Source organism: Megalopta genalis, chromosome 5 (assembly GCF_051020955.1).
Source record: "Megalopta genalis isolate 19385.01 chromosome 5, iyMegGena1_principal, whole genome shotgun sequence".
In the NCBI taxonomy this organism is placed as follows: domain Eukaryota; kingdom Metazoa; phylum Arthropoda; class Insecta; order Hymenoptera; family Halictidae; genus Megalopta; species Megalopta genalis.
Genome location: NC_135017.1, coordinates 16248632 through 16265018, shown reverse-complemented (window position 1 = coordinate 16265018; position 16387 = coordinate 16248632). Strand labels below are relative to the sequence as shown.

At 32.8% G+C, this 16387-nt stretch overlaps 7 protein-coding genes across 11 annotated transcripts; 3 read left to right on the top strand and 4 right to left on the bottom strand.

Annotated features, from left to right (window-relative positions):
• Positions 1–1215: 1215 nt before the first annotated feature.
• On the top strand, positions 1216–3516 carry p23 (cytosolic prostaglandin E synthase). Its single transcript, XM_033482990.2, has 3 exons — positions 1216–1374; positions 2524–2905; positions 2998–3516. The coding sequence occupies exons 1-3, from the start codon at positions 1358–1360 to the stop codon at positions 3136–3138; spliced, it is 540 nt and encodes a 179-aa protein (XP_033338881.2). The 5' UTR covers positions 1216–1357; the 3' UTR covers positions 3139–3516.
• LOC117227599 (INO80 complex subunit C) lies at positions 3508–6529 on the bottom strand. 3 transcript variants are annotated; one of them, XM_033482993.2, is made up of 4 exons: positions 6304–6529; positions 4140–4330; positions 3991–4064; positions 3508–3909 (listed from the first exon to the last, which is right to left on the bottom strand). In XM_033482993.2, the coding sequence occupies exons 2-4, from the start codon at positions 4315–4317 to the stop codon at positions 3778–3780; spliced, it is 384 nt and encodes a 127-aa protein (XP_033338884.1). In that variant the 5' UTR covers positions 4318–4330; positions 6304–6529; the 3' UTR covers positions 3508–3777. The 3 variants fall into 3 exon arrangements, with proteins under 3 accessions (XP_033338884.1, XP_033338885.1, XP_076378115.1); XM_033482994.2 differs by having other exon boundaries at positions 3997–4064; positions 6304–6522; XM_076522000.1 differs by lacking the exons at positions 3508–3909; positions 3991–4064; positions 6304–6529 and adding exons at positions 4420–4597; positions 4723–4904; positions 4985–6290 and having other exon boundaries at positions 4192–4330.
• Positions 6530–6607: 78 nt separating this feature from the next.
• On the top strand, positions 6608–8077 carry Tpi (triose phosphate isomerase). Of its 2 annotated transcripts, none has more exons than XM_033482986.2 (4): positions 6608–6732; positions 6816–6941; positions 7120–7373; positions 7525–8077. In XM_033482986.2, exons 2-4 carry the CDS (start codon positions 6833–6835, stop codon positions 7903–7905), a joined length of 744 nt encoding a protein of 247 aa, XP_033338877.2. In that variant the 5' UTR covers positions 6608–6732; positions 6816–6832; the 3' UTR covers positions 7906–8077. The 2 variants fall into 2 exon arrangements, with proteins under 2 accessions (XP_033338877.2, XP_076378121.1); XM_076522006.1 differs by having other exon boundaries at positions 6615–6732; positions 6812–6941.
• mRpL20 (mitochondrial ribosomal protein L20) lies at positions 7968–8880 on the bottom strand. Its single transcript, XM_033482991.2, has 3 exons — positions 8619–8880; positions 8401–8511; positions 7968–8338 (listed from the first exon to the last, which is right to left on the bottom strand). The coding sequence occupies exons 1-3, from the start codon at positions 8703–8705 to the stop codon at positions 8087–8089; spliced, it is 450 nt and encodes a 149-aa protein (XP_033338882.1). The 5' UTR covers positions 8706–8880; the 3' UTR covers positions 7968–8086.
• A 360-nt stretch (positions 8881–9240) lies between these two features.
• Positions 9241–10115, top strand: ND-B15 (NADH dehydrogenase (ubiquinone) B15 subunit). Its single transcript, XM_033482995.2, has 3 exons — positions 9241–9439; positions 9741–9884; positions 9960–10115. Exons 1-3 carry the CDS (start codon positions 9302–9304, stop codon positions 10029–10031), a joined length of 354 nt encoding a protein of 117 aa, XP_033338886.2. The 5' UTR covers positions 9241–9301; the 3' UTR covers positions 10032–10115.
• Positions 9633–11385, bottom strand: LOC117227596 (trafficking protein particle complex subunit 31). The gene is made up of 3 exons (XM_033482989.2): positions 10951–11385; positions 10574–10883; positions 9633–10463 (listed from the first exon to the last, which is right to left on the bottom strand). Exons 1-3 carry the CDS (start codon positions 11115–11117, stop codon positions 10365–10367), a joined length of 576 nt encoding a protein of 191 aa, XP_033338880.1. The 5' UTR covers positions 11118–11385; the 3' UTR covers positions 9633–10364.
• LOC117227588 (tRNA (34-2'-O)-methyltransferase regulator WDR6) lies at positions 11133–16121 on the bottom strand. 2 transcript variants are annotated; one of them, XM_033482975.2, is made up of 14 exons: positions 15887–16121; positions 15578–15755; positions 15347–15520; positions 15135–15282; positions 14838–15062; positions 14357–14771; positions 14102–14242; positions 13227–13636; positions 12973–13155; positions 12372–12883; positions 11767–12209; positions 11524–11689; positions 11355–11442; positions 11133–11249 (listed from the first exon to the last, which is right to left on the bottom strand). In XM_033482975.2, exons 1-13 carry the CDS (start codon positions 15951–15953, stop codon positions 11388–11390), a joined length of 3117 nt encoding a protein of 1038 aa, XP_033338866.2. In that variant the 5' UTR covers positions 15954–16121; the 3' UTR covers positions 11133–11249; positions 11355–11387. The 2 variants fall into 2 exon arrangements, with proteins under 2 accessions (XP_033338866.2, XP_033338867.2); XM_033482976.2 differs by having other exon boundaries at positions 11362–11442.
• Between the last annotated feature and the right edge of the window lie 266 nt (positions 16122–16387).

Sequence of the window (16387 nt, the reverse complement as noted above, 5' to 3'; positions counted from 1 at the left end):
CGCTACCCTCTAACTTGATCGACATGGACAACGTTACTAAATTGGAATGGAGTAATAGAGGGGATTGTTGACTTCCCCAACTGCGATGCGCCTGCGCCGACACGACGCTACACGATGCTACACGACGCGACGTAACGACGCGCGGGTCAACATTTTGCTACACGGCGCATTCCTACCACTTCGGTGTTCGGCTTTCAGTTCAAGTAGGAGGTTTGATGGCGACTTTAGGGAGCGTGGGGGCGCGAGAGACGCCCCTATGACGCCGGCAAATGGAAACTTCGGGGACGAGGACTAACAATAAGTCAAAGCGCTCTCTCTCTTTTCGCCCTCCTTTACTCCTCTTACAACCATCTCTTTCTCCTTCGCTTGCTCTTCTCTTTCACAATATTTCACGATTACAGCAAAATACGAATGGAAACTCTCTCTAGAATAAACCACGCTTTTATATACGGGAGTAATACATACGAATCTAAATTAGACTTAGTTAAACGTAAACTTCTTCTTTGCCCTTATTCCTCTGTTTCTTTATCGCTACCTAATCCCCTGAAATTGTGATTGATAACGCTTTCACAATTTATTTACAACCTTACATTATGATTTCTTTCATAACTGCTTTCATTAGGTAGCGTATTAGGTAGGTTATTCGTCCTTAATTTCTCGTTTCTTTCTCTTACTCGTATCCCCTTACTTTTAATACTAATCTTAGTTTTCTTATACTTCAATGATCTTTTACTCTATTATTCTCTATTATCTTCCTCCATTCGATCACTTATTTTCTCTCCTACTCCATCTTCTTATTGTATCGCTTCTATTTGTATTTCTTTTTGATATTCCCGTTGATCGATACACAAACTATTATTTAGTAAATACTTGCATGCTGAAAAACTTCAAACTGAAACACGTTTATCTTGCAACAATACTTTCCAGAATGGGATATACTTGCGCGATATCTTTATCGGTATCGCTATTGATATCGATGCGATTGCAATCAAAATCTGCAGATTTTTATTCAGAATATTCTATTAATAGTTAGTTGATGCATGATAACGTCTTTCGTTCTATCGAATATTCTACGTATGTTGTTTCGACGATATATCTACGTAACACCTATGAAATTTGCAGTTTCTGTTTGAAATGAAATACCCGTCGTCGCGTCGTCGGATCAAAAAAGCGCGGGAACCGAACTTTTGAATGTTCGATTCCGGAAACAAGCCAAGTCGATATCGTCGAAAACAACCAATCGCCATCTTGTTTGATCGAAAATTGAATCTCGAAACACTATCGAATCAGAGGTCTACGGCGCGATACGTGAGTGCCCTGTGTTTGTTTGCTTCTCGCGGAACGAAGCTCTGGAAATATGACTCAAGAAGGCCAGTAAGTATAGTAGAATTCACGTAAAAACTCCCTCGGATCTATTCTATAAATTCTAAATCGTATCCCTTTCCCATCGGGATGTGAAAATCGTTGGTTATTCGTCGGAATGGCTGAAATGCCGCCCCGTGGCTTTCGAAACACCGCCATGTTGTAAAACGACTTTATTGATTCTCGAAATTTCTAGAAAAGAATTTCGATGAACTTCTTTGTGTGCCTGGCTTTCTCGCCAATTTCCTAACTTTCTTTCGTTTCATCGCCGATCAATTGAATTCTTTCGAAATATTAAACTTCCCCATACGTTTTGCTTTAGACGAAATATCGAACGATCAACATCCTGGTTCTACTGGCTTTTAATAACTTGCATATTTCAAAGCAATTATTTATCGAATTTTCAAACAAAAATATTACGTTCGAATTCTACGTTCCTCCTCGTAATGCTTTCGGCAACGCGCAATTATTTTTATTCTGTTTCGTTGACGAGCAACGATACACTGTGTATCGTTTTATCTACCAATGACTAGCGGTTTTTCTCGGCAACCGTACAACTTTATTTCCAACCTTTACTCTTACTCCACGTTTCACGTTTATCGCATTATTTTCAACATATGCTTTTTCCATTGGCACTCGATCGTCCTGCTACAAATTTTTTATTTCACTTATTAAGTTATGTAAGACGATCGTTCGGATTCATTCGAATATAATTATATGATATATACAAAAATTTTCATATCTGATCTCCTCGCACGTTACTACGAGCTTGTCCCGAGACGTGTATCGAAGCACATGTTTCTCTGGAGAAATACCGACTTATCCATATAATATATCACTTGTTTTTCCGTTAATTATTCTTCTACAACTGCATACATACCGTTTTCTTCCCATTTTATCTTAATAATAATATTACTCGTACATGCTAATAAAATTATTTATCTGCAATTGTATTGCGATACGCTATACGCGATATTAAGTTTACCCGAAACACGATCGAATCACACACACACGCACATTCTAAATGAGAAATTTCCATTTTCTTCCTTGCTTAATATGTGACTTCACTTTTTCTATATATATATATATATCTATATATATATATATATATATATATATTCTATATATATATATGTATGTATATTGTTTTGCTACTTTTAGATTGCCTCCGCCACCTGTTATGTGGGCACAGAGGAACGACATTTTATATGTTACCATCTGCTTAGAAGATTGTAAAGATCACATTATTGAAATTGAACCAGAAAAGATATATTTTAAGGGAGTCGGCGGGACAGAACAGAAAATGCATGAACTTACGATCGATCTATACGGTGAAATTGTTCCACGCAGAACGATTAAATACTTAAAAGGAAGGACTTTTGAGTTAGTTCTTTCTAAAAAACAAGGTGGCCCGTATTGGCCAAGATTAACAGCAGAAAAAACAAAAGCTCATTGGCTAAAGAGCGATTTCAACAAGTGGAAGGACGAAGACGACAGTGAGAATGAAAATGGCATCGGGATGGAAAACAATAATTTAGAAGAGGTAAGGAAACCATCCTTTTCTTCGAAACTTTTCATACTTCTAGCTTGCAGCAGATGTAATCACAGTTTATTAATCTCGTCGTTCGCTTACAGATGATGAGACAAATGGGTGGCTTGGGTGGTTCGGGTGGTTCAGGATCCAGTAAGCCACATTTCGAAACATTCGAGGATATGGGAGACGAAGGCAATGAAATTGATAGCGACGATGATGATTTACCTGACCTAATTGAGTGAAAAATTTTTATGCTACTTTAAAATAATTTACATTCAAAAAACGTTAAAAATAAAAAAGGGGCGACCTAAGAATAGTGCACCACCAGGCGATATTTCAGTAGGCCATGCTATTTGTATTTTCAATTGCAAATAAGTTTTGCAATCTTGCTGTGACAGCCCGTGATGCAGTAGCAAAGAAATCGATAAAGGTGTGCAAAGAACTGTAAACAGAAAAAGAATACAGCGGTCGATGGAATGAACAGTAATATACTTTTTAAAGATTCTCTTCTGATCTTTTATAGTCTGTAGTTCATACGCTAAGTTATAATGGACAAGCTTTTTTAATAATGATTACTTATGTAAAAGATGAAGGTAAAATAATGAAAATGATTTAAATTATTTGTGCAGTTGTTTATTTCAGGGAATCCCGTTGAAAAGGAGAGTAGATCGTGTATAAATCAGTTTATATAATTAAATGTGAACAAATTAAGATATTTCTGTTTATATGTACTGTACAACATAAAAAATTTGCAGAATTATATATTGTGTTTGTTCATTTAAAGTATATCTGTAATAAATATACAATTATAAAACTATTGTTTCTCATTTCATAAGCTAGGTGTCTAAGGTTATATAGAAGGAATTCATGAATTTTATAAATTAACCAACTATACTAGAAGCACCGCGTAATGCCAGGTATCCAGCAGTTATATCCATTGGTAAACTTCGAACTGTTGCAAACTCTTCAGCGGTTGCATAATATAGCTTGGTTTGTGGATCCGTGTATCGTGCCTATATGAAATCAAACCTATTTAATGCCTATGTTGTAACAATTAAATTAATTGTGTAATTGTACAAACAGATTTACTATACATGTACCGGTAGTCCAGAAATGTCCGAGTATTTCTTTGCTGGTCTGAAGCTTGGCGGTGCATTAATAGAACTATCTGAAAGTTGTGTAACACAACGATAAACCTGTCCTTTGTCCTTACTTTACTAATTTGTTGAAAAATAATTCATACAATGTACTATTTCTATGGGCCACGGTAATGCACGTTCTTGAGCCAAAACCTGCTTTAACGAGCGCCAGGTTCTTTTCTTTCCAGTAGTACTAGTTGGCCGGAATTTTTGCTGAAAAACTGGATTCTTGAAGATTGGCTGTGACTTCTTGTTAAACTCCACTATTTCTTCGCTCACCATTTTCTCATTTTATCTATGAAATACCATCAATGAAACGCATGAATGCACATTCATATTTATAAATAGTACTGTCAAAATGTCTTTATTAAGCAGCAACATTACATTTATATTAAAATACTGCAACAATTTTTCTTAAGGACCACGTAAAACTAATATTTCATGCACATTGCATCCAAGTATACCACAAATTGTCTGCATCATTGTTGTATTTGAGTGTTGAACTAAAACTTTAGCCCACCGATTTAAAGTAATCAAAGCAGTAAAATAGCTCTGCGAATCTCTATTAAAGAAATAATAACATTTCATCTCTTTGTGATCCTATAATATAATTCTTAAAAAGAGAAAAAAAAAATGTATATATATATATATGTATAAATGCTAACTTCCCCTTTTAAAATCAAATACCTTTGACATTCAAAATGATAGTTATATCCTTGCAATAGATACTTTTTAATAACAAGCGTTAAATCATCCTCGACTAAAACAAAAACTTTGTCACTTGGCTCGATCAAACATAAAATTGCATGGTGACAGAGGAGTTGATTGTATATCATTCGGTTGCTTGTGTCGACACCATAATTTTTATTCTGTATAATAAATGTTGAAGCGAATAAAATAAAACTGAAAGTTCTTTAAATAAATACAATCAATAATATTATTATATAACCTTTGCAATATAAAGAGAAACATGCAGTTTCCTCCTAAGAATTTCTATATCTTTTGCATGGAACCATAAGATTTTTCTTGCCATTTCTATTTCCTCTTTTGTAATGTCTATCAGATTTTTTGACCAATTATTTTTAATCAATGTTTTCCGATCACCATATTTTGGTTCAAAGCGATCAATACTTTTGTAACTGTTAGGATGAGTAGATTCATTACAGATTCTATCATTATCTTCAATTATAGCTGCCTCATTAAAATTGCTTTTCGTATTTGTTTGTAAATTAATATTCTTATCTCTATGGAATCTAGGTAATACCTCCGTTTTCAATTCGCACAATTTATGCCTTATACTTGCTTTCACTTTTTTCTTACAAGATATATTTTTATTCAATACTTTGAGTTCCATTTTCTTAATATTCTCAATATTTCGTTTCTTTGCTTTTGCTTTCTGCAGTATTCTTGCATTAATATTATTTAAGTGCGAAGCTAATATCTGTTTATTGCTCAAAGAATTCAATTTGTCAAAGAAACTGGCATTCTCGTTCATGAAATATAGTATGTTTCTTTCATTAGAGAAATCTAAATTTTGTTGTACATCAATCTTTCTGATCTTTTCGACTGCGAATAATGATCGATGTTTAATTCTATAAGCTTTATCAACATACTTAATAAATGTGATTTTGGAGTGATTTTTACAAACAGGGAATTCAAGTTTTAAACTTAAATTTTGAACAAACGTGTGTACAAAATTGTCCACATTTAACATCGATAATTGAATCATGACTTATCAAATTAATGTGTTACAGTGGTATGTTTATAATGTAAAATATATATTAATACGTGTAAACATACTAAAGCTTCTATATAGAAAAATAGCCAAAATATTAACTTCGTTATGAAATAACTGACAACTCTGATATCGTGAAAAACCATTCTATAGTTTTTCGAAGCAACTTCATAATGATACATGGCTTCAAACATAGTAATTAAAAAGTCAACTGTTCATTTCCTTAGTGGTAATCTTTTGAAGATGTTTTATATGGATTCTTTAAACAAGAAATTTCTCAATCAATGTAAGTGCATTGCATGTTTGACTCTTGGGTAATCAAAAAAAAAAAGAAAACTCAAACTGGTTTTCCGAGAACGTCAAATGTGTCAACGACATATTCCTTAACCTATAAAATAAAAATTTTCCGAAAAACCTTTATTAAGAAATTAATTAAGACCTTGTGTGTTTGTGATTTATATTTTGACTTTATACATAAATATCTCTCTGGGCTACATTATTTGAAGATAAAATAACATAAAATGCAGACTTACCATCGATAGATACATAGATCGAAATCTTCTATTTAATCAATGATTAAATACGGTAACGGGTCCTACTCCTGCACAACTCCAGGCCGCAGATTGATCCGTTAGCGAGGGTCCGGTATAGAAATTTTCTTTGCTCGGATTTTGCTAACGATTCACTGCTGAGACGGAACAAACTAATATCAATAATATGTCGAGAACCTTTGTCTTATTAGTTGGAATGTTCAAAATATTGTAGATACCTATATATATATATATATATATATATCCCTTTGTGACCATTTGTGACTTCACGTTACACAATGCATGTACACGCGTGCGCGCGCGTACGTTTGTGCATACGTAAAAATTGTACAATAGGAAATTCGGAGAGGGGATTTGGTGAAACGAGATTGGGGGTAGACGTGACCAAATTCACCTTCTGTACTCGTGAAGGTCAGTAGAGTATTTTTTGAAATTTGTTCCAGGTTCGTTAACAAATTGCAATCGTGGTTCAATTGATAATTCGTACAAGTTAGTAGACAGCACAGCAGCCATGGGTCGTAAATTTTTCGTCGGTGGTAATTGGAAAATGAATGGAACCAAAAATGAAATAGATGGTATCGTTGCGTTTTTAAAAACTGGTCCTCTAGATCCAAATGTTGGTATGTTTATTACGTATGTTAGAACAATTTACAATTTACAATTCATCTCTCGTGCTTCTCGTGTAACATTGAAAAAGATCATGTAACTCATGATTACTGTAATATATCTGATCGTGTAATCAAAACACGAAAATATTGAACTAATACTTTCATAATACTAATAGTATTGCTATAACAGAGGTTGTTGTTGGAGTACCGTCAATATATTTGACATACGCGAAAAGTATATTACCCGATAATGTTGCCGTCAGTGCCCAAAATACGTATAAAGTAGCAAAAGGAGCATTTACTGGAGAAATCAGTCCTGCTATGCTATTAGACAATGGAATTCATTGGGTAATACTTGGCCATTCTGAACGGAGAAATGTCTTTGGTGAAAATGATGAATTAATAGCAGAGAAAGTAGCTCACGCTTTAGATGCAGGGTTAAAGGTAAGTAAAATTTTTCTACCAAACAATATTATTTCTTCTCTCTCTCTCTCTCTCTCTCTCTCTCTCTCTCTCTCTCTCTCTCTCTCTCTCTCTCTCTCTCTCTCTCTCTCTGTACAACTTTTGTATTAATGGGAATACTTTCAATATAAAGGTAATCGCGTGTATCGGAGAAAAATTGGAGGAGCGTGAGGCTGGTAAAACTGAAGAAGTAGTCTATAGGCAAACCAAAGCTATCGCGGATAAGATAAAATCTTGGGATAATGTAGTTGTTGCCTATGAACCAGTATGGGCAATTGGAACTGGAAAAACAGCCACTCCTCAACAAGCTCAAGAAGTACACGATAAACTGAGACAATGGTTCTGTACTAATCTGAATCCAACAGTTGCTGAAAATGTTCAAATTATTTACGGAGGATCAGTGACAGCGGAAAATGCGAAAGATCTGGCAAAAGAAAAAGATATTGACGGATTCTTAGTTGGAGGGGCGTCCTTGAAACCGGATTTTGTAAAAATTGTTAACGCCAAACAGTAAGATCAGATATTCTCAACTATAAAAGTATTGTTTAAACTTAGAGAAATTTCAATGCAATAAAATAAATTGCAGATAATGATATTTTATTCTGTTCTTTATCTAAAGAGTTTTCAGAGTATACGTTTCGTGTAAATATTTAATTATCCGCAGCATAATAAATGTTACAATTAAATCTGTTTACTTAATCGTCTACTAATCCCTTGGTTAAAACTCTTTCAGGCATAGGCTTATTCGCGATCTTTGTAATATCTCCTATATTTACTTTTGCGTGAGCAATGCCTGATAAACTTTTAAACGTTCGTGGTTCCCATACAGCTAGAGTTGCTAGAGATTTGCGATTCAGTAAAATATTACACCTGGTCAATCCTTCGATCAATGTTCTCAAATTAATGCCATGTTCATTACTAGCAGCTTCTATTCTTGTTTCCCAAAGCTGTAAATAATTATTTCATCGATTGTAGAATGTTTGACAAAAAAGGAAATGATACGTGTTACCTCTTTCATATCGTCCTTTTTAAGTTGTCTTCCAATTGTTGAGTTTAACAATGCCCTGTGTACATTTCTGATAGCTATGCTGTAACAGTTTCTTTTTCTGCCGATGTAGTGCTAAATAATTGAACAGTCCAATTTTAATGGAAAAAAAAAAGATATGGAATACTTACAGCAAATTTATTTTGTTTTATATTACAACTGAATATGGCAATTACACTTACAGCAGCTAGTTTAAATATTTGTCGTTTTCGCCAAAATTCATCTGGGCCTCGAGATCTTGGGAACAATTGAGCAGTTAAAAATACCATTTTCTTGGATGCGGACAGACAGTTTAATTTATAAAATATTTCTGTTTCTGAAATGATTCCTCTGTTCACGCAGGAATAATACGCGGAAAATCAGTTTTAAGTTTTAGGTTACACGAAATGATATGTATACATGTACACATGTATGTACACCGTGGTTTCGACAGGAGGTTCGTTTCTGACAAATGTGGGTCTGCCTTAAGTGCTACATACAGTAGCTTACGAAAGTATTCGAATTTTCAACACGCATATAAATTACCGAGATCTACGAGAGGCATTTTTTAAATTTTCGTTATAGGCTCAGATAAAAAAGTTAAAAAAAAGCGAGAGTTCTTTTTATTTCTTTTCGTCATTCCAAGTAATAGCAAAATTTGAAAAAAGCACTTTGGTCATCGTCTGGTAGACTAGACTCGCTATCATCTGAAAAAAAATTCAAGTCCCTTAGACCAGTTTTAAAAAAGTTATTGCATTTTAAAAGGCGTTCGAATACTTTCGTGAGCTACTGTACATATACATACGTAAGTATGTATGTCGTATAATGTACTAATGCATGTGCATGTGTACAGGGTGTACGCGTATTGAGATTTCCTGTTTAAAAAATGGGTTCAAAGAGAGTAGAATTGTACGATATTTCTGCGAAAGACAGAGAAGTACTAGAATGGCAAGCTGCAAGAAGAAAACAATTGCGCGAAACCTATTTGAAACAAGTCCATAATCCAGTAAAGCAAAAACTTGTTGTACGTACCTTTCAATTGCTAACCTCACTTGCATGACTTTGAAATTTATATGAAAGAAAACTTAATTAAACGTAATCTATAGTTGCTTTCGTTCTTTACTTCCTATTCAATTGGTTCTCAAAGTTATACATTATATATCTGAACAGCACTTGTACGAAATGTGAAAATTATGTAAGACATTCATTAGACGGTATTAATTTTTTGTATTTTTTATTAATGGCGCATACCAGTTTGTTTCATAAATAATGGTTAACAATTGGAATATCGTTACACATAATAATGTTATGTCTTGAATATACAGATGGACCCAGGGATACATAGATATAGTTACGTGAGACAATACTATCATTTACTTGATAGACTAAATCTAAGAAATTTTACAATTGGTACATTACTGCTGATGTTTACCATGTGGGCTACTCGTAATACAATAGTGCAAGAGCAGGTAATTTGTTCGTCTCTTAATAACAACATTAAACGACATGTATAGTATAAGATTAAAAAAAATTGATTGTTACAGAATGAGACAAGAAAGAAATTGTGGACCGGGCAAACGAAATATGCTGATGTGGTTTATAAATTTAAAATATAATAATAATAAATGTAGAATAAATCGTTTATCGTAGTATGTATCTAGAAAAATACATGCAATAAAATTGTTATTCTACAAATCCAAGTTGTGTATAGTTTTATTGTAACTATCAATGTTATAATCGAGATATTTAAAGTAAATTTGATGCGTAGTAAATGTATCGGTAGAACTTATAAAATGTTTAATTTGGTTTAAGTAACAAGACTACATTACTAACAACTAAAACAATTATAATGAATTTTTTCTAAATTCATTGGACACATTTTCTTTGCTTTTTTTATATTCATGTAGAATGAATACATCATAACAATCCTTCTTCTTTCTTACCTATATTTACCGATCTTCTAATTGCTTGTCACGAGCAACAACTGCATCATCAAATTTAACCATATATGTTGTTCCTTTATGCCAATGCGCTGTTACCTTTGCTGGCTGGGTGCAAAATATAGAATTACTTGTAATTATTTCAAAATAGATTCGTAGAATACAATAATGCACATAATCTTTAAAATTCATAGAATAAACTTTGAGTTTCTACTCACAAAACCGCAATCGCAAAGAATAGCTTCAACTATCCCAGCAATAAAAGAAGCACAATTGAGACTTCCTTTATCTTTCGGTACTGATATAAACTTATTCACTAATGCTTCTTTCTCTATAATGTAGTAGGTACGCTCGTCGTCGTTTGCGTGTTCCAATTTGTCAGCCTCGCGACCAAATAAAGACTTCCAGACCGTGCTTTTGATGAACAATAAAATGTTCAATAATTTGATCTCGCGCTTTCCTCCTTTTTCTCGAATAACTAAAAGGTCTGTTATTCTATGCCCAACCTCCGAGCCTATTTCTGCTAATCTAAACAATAAATATGAAAACGTTCCGTTTACAGGCAAATCTTTCATCGTTTCGTTGATCTACGTACTTGTTTTGTAATTCTGGTACGGTGTAAACTCGATTCTGACAGTACTGTACAAGTTCTGAGAACAAAAGTGCAAAACAACTAAGGCTAACCTCTCCTTTCCCTTTACTCAATGATTTATCAAGGATGCTTGTTCGCGTTCGAACTGCTGATATTGTAATAGTTGTCATTTTTATAAACCAATATTCTCTCGTTAATATATGCCTTTATTAAAAATATTTCGGTAACAAAACAATGATATTCGAATGTTTCAACATTGAATGTATTGAACTTAATGTGTTGTCTTCCTGTGCACTCGCCATCTGTCGATTAAAAGGAGAATTACAAACATTTTGAATTTAATTGAAAAAACAGAATACAGATGTAACCGTTTTAGTTTGAAATATTTTTCGAAAACAGTGTGTTACCTATTACCATAAATTTGTTGTACATAGTTGTCATTAACAAAGTAAAACTTCAAAACCTTTACCATAAGCACATATAGCTGATCCATTCCTAAAAGAAAAAAATAATATCTAAAATATAGACACATTTGTGACCAATTTAAAGGGTAATGTATTCTTCAAAAATGCATACTTTGGTGTATCCCACAAAGTTAAGCCTTTTACATCTGTCACGAACGTGAAAATAGTTTTCATTACTTTCACAGATAAAATATCATTGGCGAAACTATAATTGTACATATTGATTTGTTGGTCCAATCCAATGCTAAAAATTTTATCTTCTTCGTGAAACTTTATACCTAAAACAAATACAAGCTATATTCAAAGAATTCGTTTATCAAAGAACAGAACAGTTCCACAAGATTTTTAGGCAGACCTGTAATTTGTGCAAAATGTGCGGTCGACGTATTCCATTTTGATAGTAATAAAATGTGTACTTGTTCACCATCTTCGGATGAAGAAATTTTAAAATGTATAAGATTGAATAAATTATCATCGCCACCAGTTGCCAATAAATACTCGTCCTTCTTAATTGTTTTTATGGCGTATGAATTAATTCCAGATTGATGTAATTTGAATTTCGCAAGAATCATATCGGTACAGTCGTCTAATTCTTGATTGTCGCTTCGCATTCCTTTTGATATTTTCGAAATTATTTCGGTAAAATCGATAAAACGACCAACTCCATCGGTTGACATCGTTAATAGAATTACTTTTTCATCAAACTTTAAAATACTTATTTTCACTACGCAACGGTCGACAATTTTCACATGTATTTTTAACGAGACATATTTCGTTTTCAAATTATATAAAAATGTCCTGTAAATGAAATGTAACAAAGAAGAAATGTTCGTTCCGTTTTTCTAGAAATATTTCATGGAAAAGAAAAAGAAAGAAAAAAATAAACAACCTTTATGGCTAACTCTCTACTGCTACACAGTATTAAATTGTGTAAGAAAACTAATTAAATAAACGATTTACCTGACGAATCCATCTGCACAAGCAATAAAAAGGAATATGCAATCTAAATTCTGTATATCACGATAGATCGTAATATCCATATATCGTGTCTCAGGTTGAATAATGTAAGACTGATTATGTTCTTGCGATTGTTTCCTTCGAATTTGGTCGATTCCGTACAGCATGTGAGATGTAACGTCAGAACAAGAAATGTCCGAGTCTTTTAGAGTGGTCTCACAGTTTTTTATATCGATTTCCCATACTTTTACTTGTGCTCTTCCACCAACCGAGAAGACAAGGTATTTACTGCATAATAAATTCGATTGCAAACACACGGAAATTATAGATTTTATGCTGGATATATGCCCATTAAAAATGACCAACGTTCGGAAACTCAAATTGTTCTTTATCAATGTATTTGTAATAGTTGAGACACGTAGACTGCCATCTTCTCCTCCAGATATTAAAACATTCTCTTGATTTAATTTCAGTATAGGTTCGATACAATACACTTCTTTCGTATGGAAACCATTCTAGAAGTTTCAAAATAAAACAACGAAAATGTTCTCGTCGTTTTAGCTTTTAGCTTTCAACGTAAATTAATTACAAATTAATTACTTACTAATAAAACTGGTGATTCGATAGAATTTAATGAAAATTCAAAAACATGTACTCGTTTGTTACGAATATAAAGAAATGTGATTAATTCACCGGATAACATACAGTCCCATGACCTGTGACCACCGCCGCAAGGAATTCTTGCTATTGTTCTGCGATAAAACATGCTGTACACCAAAAACTCTACCTGAAAGTGATCGCAAGAAAATAATGAAACATATCGATCGAATGAAATCAGATCTTTTCAAATGTTTATACCTCCTTGAAACCCAATATCAGGATGTCATCTGAAATTTTTATACTCCCACTGATCCAATCCATTGGCATTTTTTTTTTATGTAAAATACGTAACAGTTTGGAATTTTCGTGTTCGCTCAATTCGTAAAATCTTAACATTCCATCACGACCCGATGATACCAATTTTGAATCTAGTATTAGAAAGCTTTGAATGCCAACTTTTCCATGAACTTTAGTAAAAGTTTGAATAGGTTTATCGTTAGTCTCCTTTATATATACTTCCTTGTGTAAAACGTATTCTTTAAGTTTGAAAACGTGCATATTTCCAGCTCTATCACCGCATATTAATAATCCTTCGTAAAGTACCGCAGCTGTCAGCCAACGTTCTCGACTTGGTGGTAACGAACACGTTGATTCTATAGTAATAGATGCTATGTGCGAAATGCAATCAAATTAAAATACGTAACTACAAATTCGTGTATGTAGGACATATCGTATGTACACAGAGTGTTCTCGGTTTCAAAATCGTCAAACTTTAAAGATGAATTTAGGATGCTAAAATAAACAACGTAGTAATGTTTATTTGCAAACTGAAGGTAATCGTTTTGTACAACACATGTAAGAATTACAATTATTTTTACAATAAATACAACAATTTTCTTTAGTAGTATACGTGATAGATCTGAATTATTTCAATGGCATACATTATACCAAGTCGTACAACTTTAGTAGCAAATATCTTTTAAAGAAAACGTTTATATTTATTTAGCGTTTTATACTTATGGAGAAATTTATTTGTTTTACAATCCTAAATTCATATCTAAAGTTTGCTGATTTAACCCAAAAACACCCCGTGTATGCGCATACATACATATAGTATGTATATATGTATATACCTGTCATATCGAAGGCAACTATTTTCAATATTCCATCTGATCCACACGCTATTATTTTATTATCTTGTAACCATTGAATAGAAAGGATCTGACAGTCCATTATCTTTTCTTCGAGAATTAGTTCTAGTTTCTTAATACTTACTGAAAACATGTTGTACAAATAATTAAATGATTAATATACTTTTGATAATGAGGAAGAGTCTTCTCGCAGACTTTTCACCCTGTATACATACAATACGGTTCAATAACATCTACCTTTATAGATACATATGTCCCCATCTCTTGATGCAAAGCAAATACAAGATCGGCATAATGATACTTCCATAACACAATATGAACTATATTTCTTTAGATATAGTGATTCGATTGGATCGCTGTACAACTTATTAACAACAAAAAGATTCCCATCTTCATTGAAGACCAAAAAGTTTCCATTACATAAAGAACAAACACGTTTTGGCGAAGAACACAAAAAGTTTTTGGGTATTACAAAAACCTTTTGAACGTAATTGTTAACAAGAGGCCATACGTAAACCGCACCATCAGCTCCACCAGTAAAAACATATTTATTATCGTCCGATGTATCAATGCTCCATATAGCAGCCCCATGATGAGCACAAATTTTGTTAAGTAATTTACCATTCAATGACCAGACGCACATAAGAGAATCCTTAAATTGTAAATAAATTAAAATACAGAATACCATTAATAATATTTCACGTTTTACATTACTTACTTCACCTATTGTTATTAAAGTGTCATTATTAATAATACACTTCCATACCCTAGCTGTATGCCCAAAGATGGTTCTTGTTAGCATTATTTTTGCATTTTTCCAATTCACATCGGTTTCATTTTCTCTACTGTTACAATTTATTGACCATAATCTGATTGTTCTATCATCGGATGTAGAACAAATAAAGTTTGTAACTGGATCGAATATAACTGAAAAAATTACACCCTGAAAAAAATTTGTTCAGATAGCAAAATCTATAAGAACTTTACCATTTTATTAATATCAACTAATACTAACATTATGTCCCTGTAAACGGTGTAAAACTGACATAGCTTTATTCGTACAATTAATAGGATTTAATTCCCATATTAATATTTCTTGAAAAACGGTCCCACTGAAGACTACCAAGTCTTTGTTATTTTTCACGAAAATGAAACCAGCGTATCTAATTCGAATACAGTTAAGTTTATTTATCAAGTTATTGTTTCAATATGTTTAAAGAAGGATACAGAATACACTTTTCTTTGCACCATTGTTCTTGGTAATGTTTGTTGGACGTATTGTATATATATACGCTATTATGAGCCGATAAAATAACTAAATAATCACATTTAGAAAAAGTAAGCCAGTTCGCTGTTATTATCCAATTGTTCAGAAGCTCTTTGTTATTATCTTCTTTAATTCTAAAATAAATATTTCGTTTTAAGAAACAATTAAAACAATATTTAAGACATACTTACTGCAAAGTTTCTTCATTTATACAAATATGATAAGTACAAAAAGTATTAGCACCGAACACAGCTAATTTATTATTAGGACCTTCGACAATACCGTGTATATTATTTGGATAAAGACAATCTATTTTTGTTTCTAACACGAAAGTGTCAGCACGAAAAATATGCAATGTCGTACCTACGCCTGTAACGAAATAGAGAGAATAAATGATGCCAAAATTTAAGAGAAAATGTTTCTGTTTTATTATTATTTTTTTTTTTACATATTTTACATATTTTAGAATTTTTAATAAATTTTATATAACCTGAACTAACCTACGAAAATGAGGTTACGTCTGCTGTGGATAGCAAGAACATCAGTGCACAATAGCTTTGAAATCATTTTAGAAATTACATCGAAATTTATAAATTAATGAAATTTCGCACATCGTTTATTATAATAAACAATTAATAAACGTTTCATTTAGTTTCACAATTTTTACCGCTTCACAGTTTTACCGCTGTACAAAACGCTATCTGAACACATATTATGCACACGGTACAGATACTGCAGATTACAAGCAGAAATTCGAGATTTAAACACAAGTGGTTCTACTATCGCTGGTGTAATTTACTCTGTCGGTATATCATTTGGTTAACAGTTTGAGCGTTTTGTCAGTAGACTAATTGGCGCTGTACGTAATTGTAATTTCTTACATACGTATATACATATAATATACATATGTACTAGATAGATACCATCTATGGTTTGAACTTGAAGCCTTACCAGAATGCGTATTTGTACATTATAAAAATTATGGTCAGAATCATTCACGC

Bases quoted from the DNA above. Each gene is read 5' to 3' on its own strand.
- p23 (XM_033482990.2), top strand. The intron at 2,906-2,997 runs GTAAGGAAACCA...GTTCGCTTACAG, and splicing joins AAAACAATAATTTAGAAGAG to ATGATGAGACAAATGGGTGG.
- LOC117227599 (XM_076522000.1), bottom strand. From the start codon at position 5,764: ATGATTCAATTATCGATGTTAAATGTGGACAATTTTGTACACACGTTT. The intron at 4,905-4,984 runs GTTATATAATAA...TTTATTATACAG, and splicing joins TTTCTCTTTATATTGCAAAG to AATAAAAATTATGGTGTCGA. The intron at 4,598-4,722 runs GTATTTGATTTT...TTTCTTTAATAG, and splicing joins TATCATTTTGAATGTCAAAG to AGATTCGCAGAGCTATTTTA.
- Tpi (XM_033482986.2), top strand. From the start codon at position 6,833: ATGGGTCGTAAATTTTTCGTCGGTGGTAATTGGAAAATGAATGGAACC. The intron at 6,942-7,119 runs GTATGTTTATTA...TTGCTATAACAG, and splicing joins TCCTCTAGATCCAAATGTTG to AGGTTGTTGTTGGAGTACCG. The intron at 7,374-7,524 runs GTAAGTAAAATT...TTCAATATAAAG, and splicing joins CTTTAGATGCAGGGTTAAAG to GTAATCGCGTGTATCGGAGA.
- mRpL20 (XM_033482991.2), bottom strand. From the start codon at position 8,705: ATGGTATTTTTAACTGCTCAATTGTTCCCAAGATCTCGAGGCCCAGAT. The intron at 8,512-8,618 runs GTAAGTGTAATT...TCAATTATTTAG, and splicing joins AAATATTTAAACTAGCTGCT to CACTACATCGGCAGAAAAAG. The intron at 8,339-8,400 runs GTAACACGTATC...AATTATTTACAG, and splicing joins AAAAGGACGATATGAAAGAG to CTTTGGGAAACAAGAATAGA.
- ND-B15 (XM_033482995.2), top strand. From the start codon at position 9,302: ATGGGTTCAAAGAGAGTAGAATTGTACGATATTTCTGCGAAAGACAGA. The intron at 9,440-9,740 runs GTACGTACCTTT...TTGAATATACAG, and splicing joins CAGTAAAGCAAAAACTTGTT to ATGGACCCAGGGATACATAG. The intron at 9,885-9,959 runs GTAATTTGTTCG...TGATTGTTACAG, and splicing joins ATACAATAGTGCAAGAGCAG to AATGAGACAAGAAAGAAATT.
- LOC117227596 (XM_033482989.2), bottom strand. From the start codon at position 11,117: ATGACAACTATTACAATATCAGCAGTTCGAACGCGAACAAGCATCCTT. The intron at 10,884-10,950 runs GTACGTAGATCA...TTTATTGTTTAG, and splicing joins GTACCAGAATTACAAAACAA to ATTAGCAGAAATAGGCTCGG. The intron at 10,464-10,573 runs GTGAGTAGAAAC...TTTTGCACCCAG, and splicing joins TTCTTTGCGATTGCGGTTTT to CCAGCAAAGGTAACAGCGCA.
- LOC117227588 (XM_033482975.2), bottom strand. From the start codon at position 15,953: ATGATTTCAAAGCTATTGTGCACTGATGTTCTTGCTATCCACAGCAGA. The intron at 12,884-12,972 runs GTAAGTAATTAA...TGAAACTTCTAG, and splicing joins TCGAATCACCAGTTTTATTA to AATGGTTTCCATACGAAAGA. The intron at 12,210-12,371 runs GTAAATCGTTTA...TTTCATTTACAG, and splicing joins TGTGCAGATGGATTCGTCAG to GACATTTTTATATAATTTGA.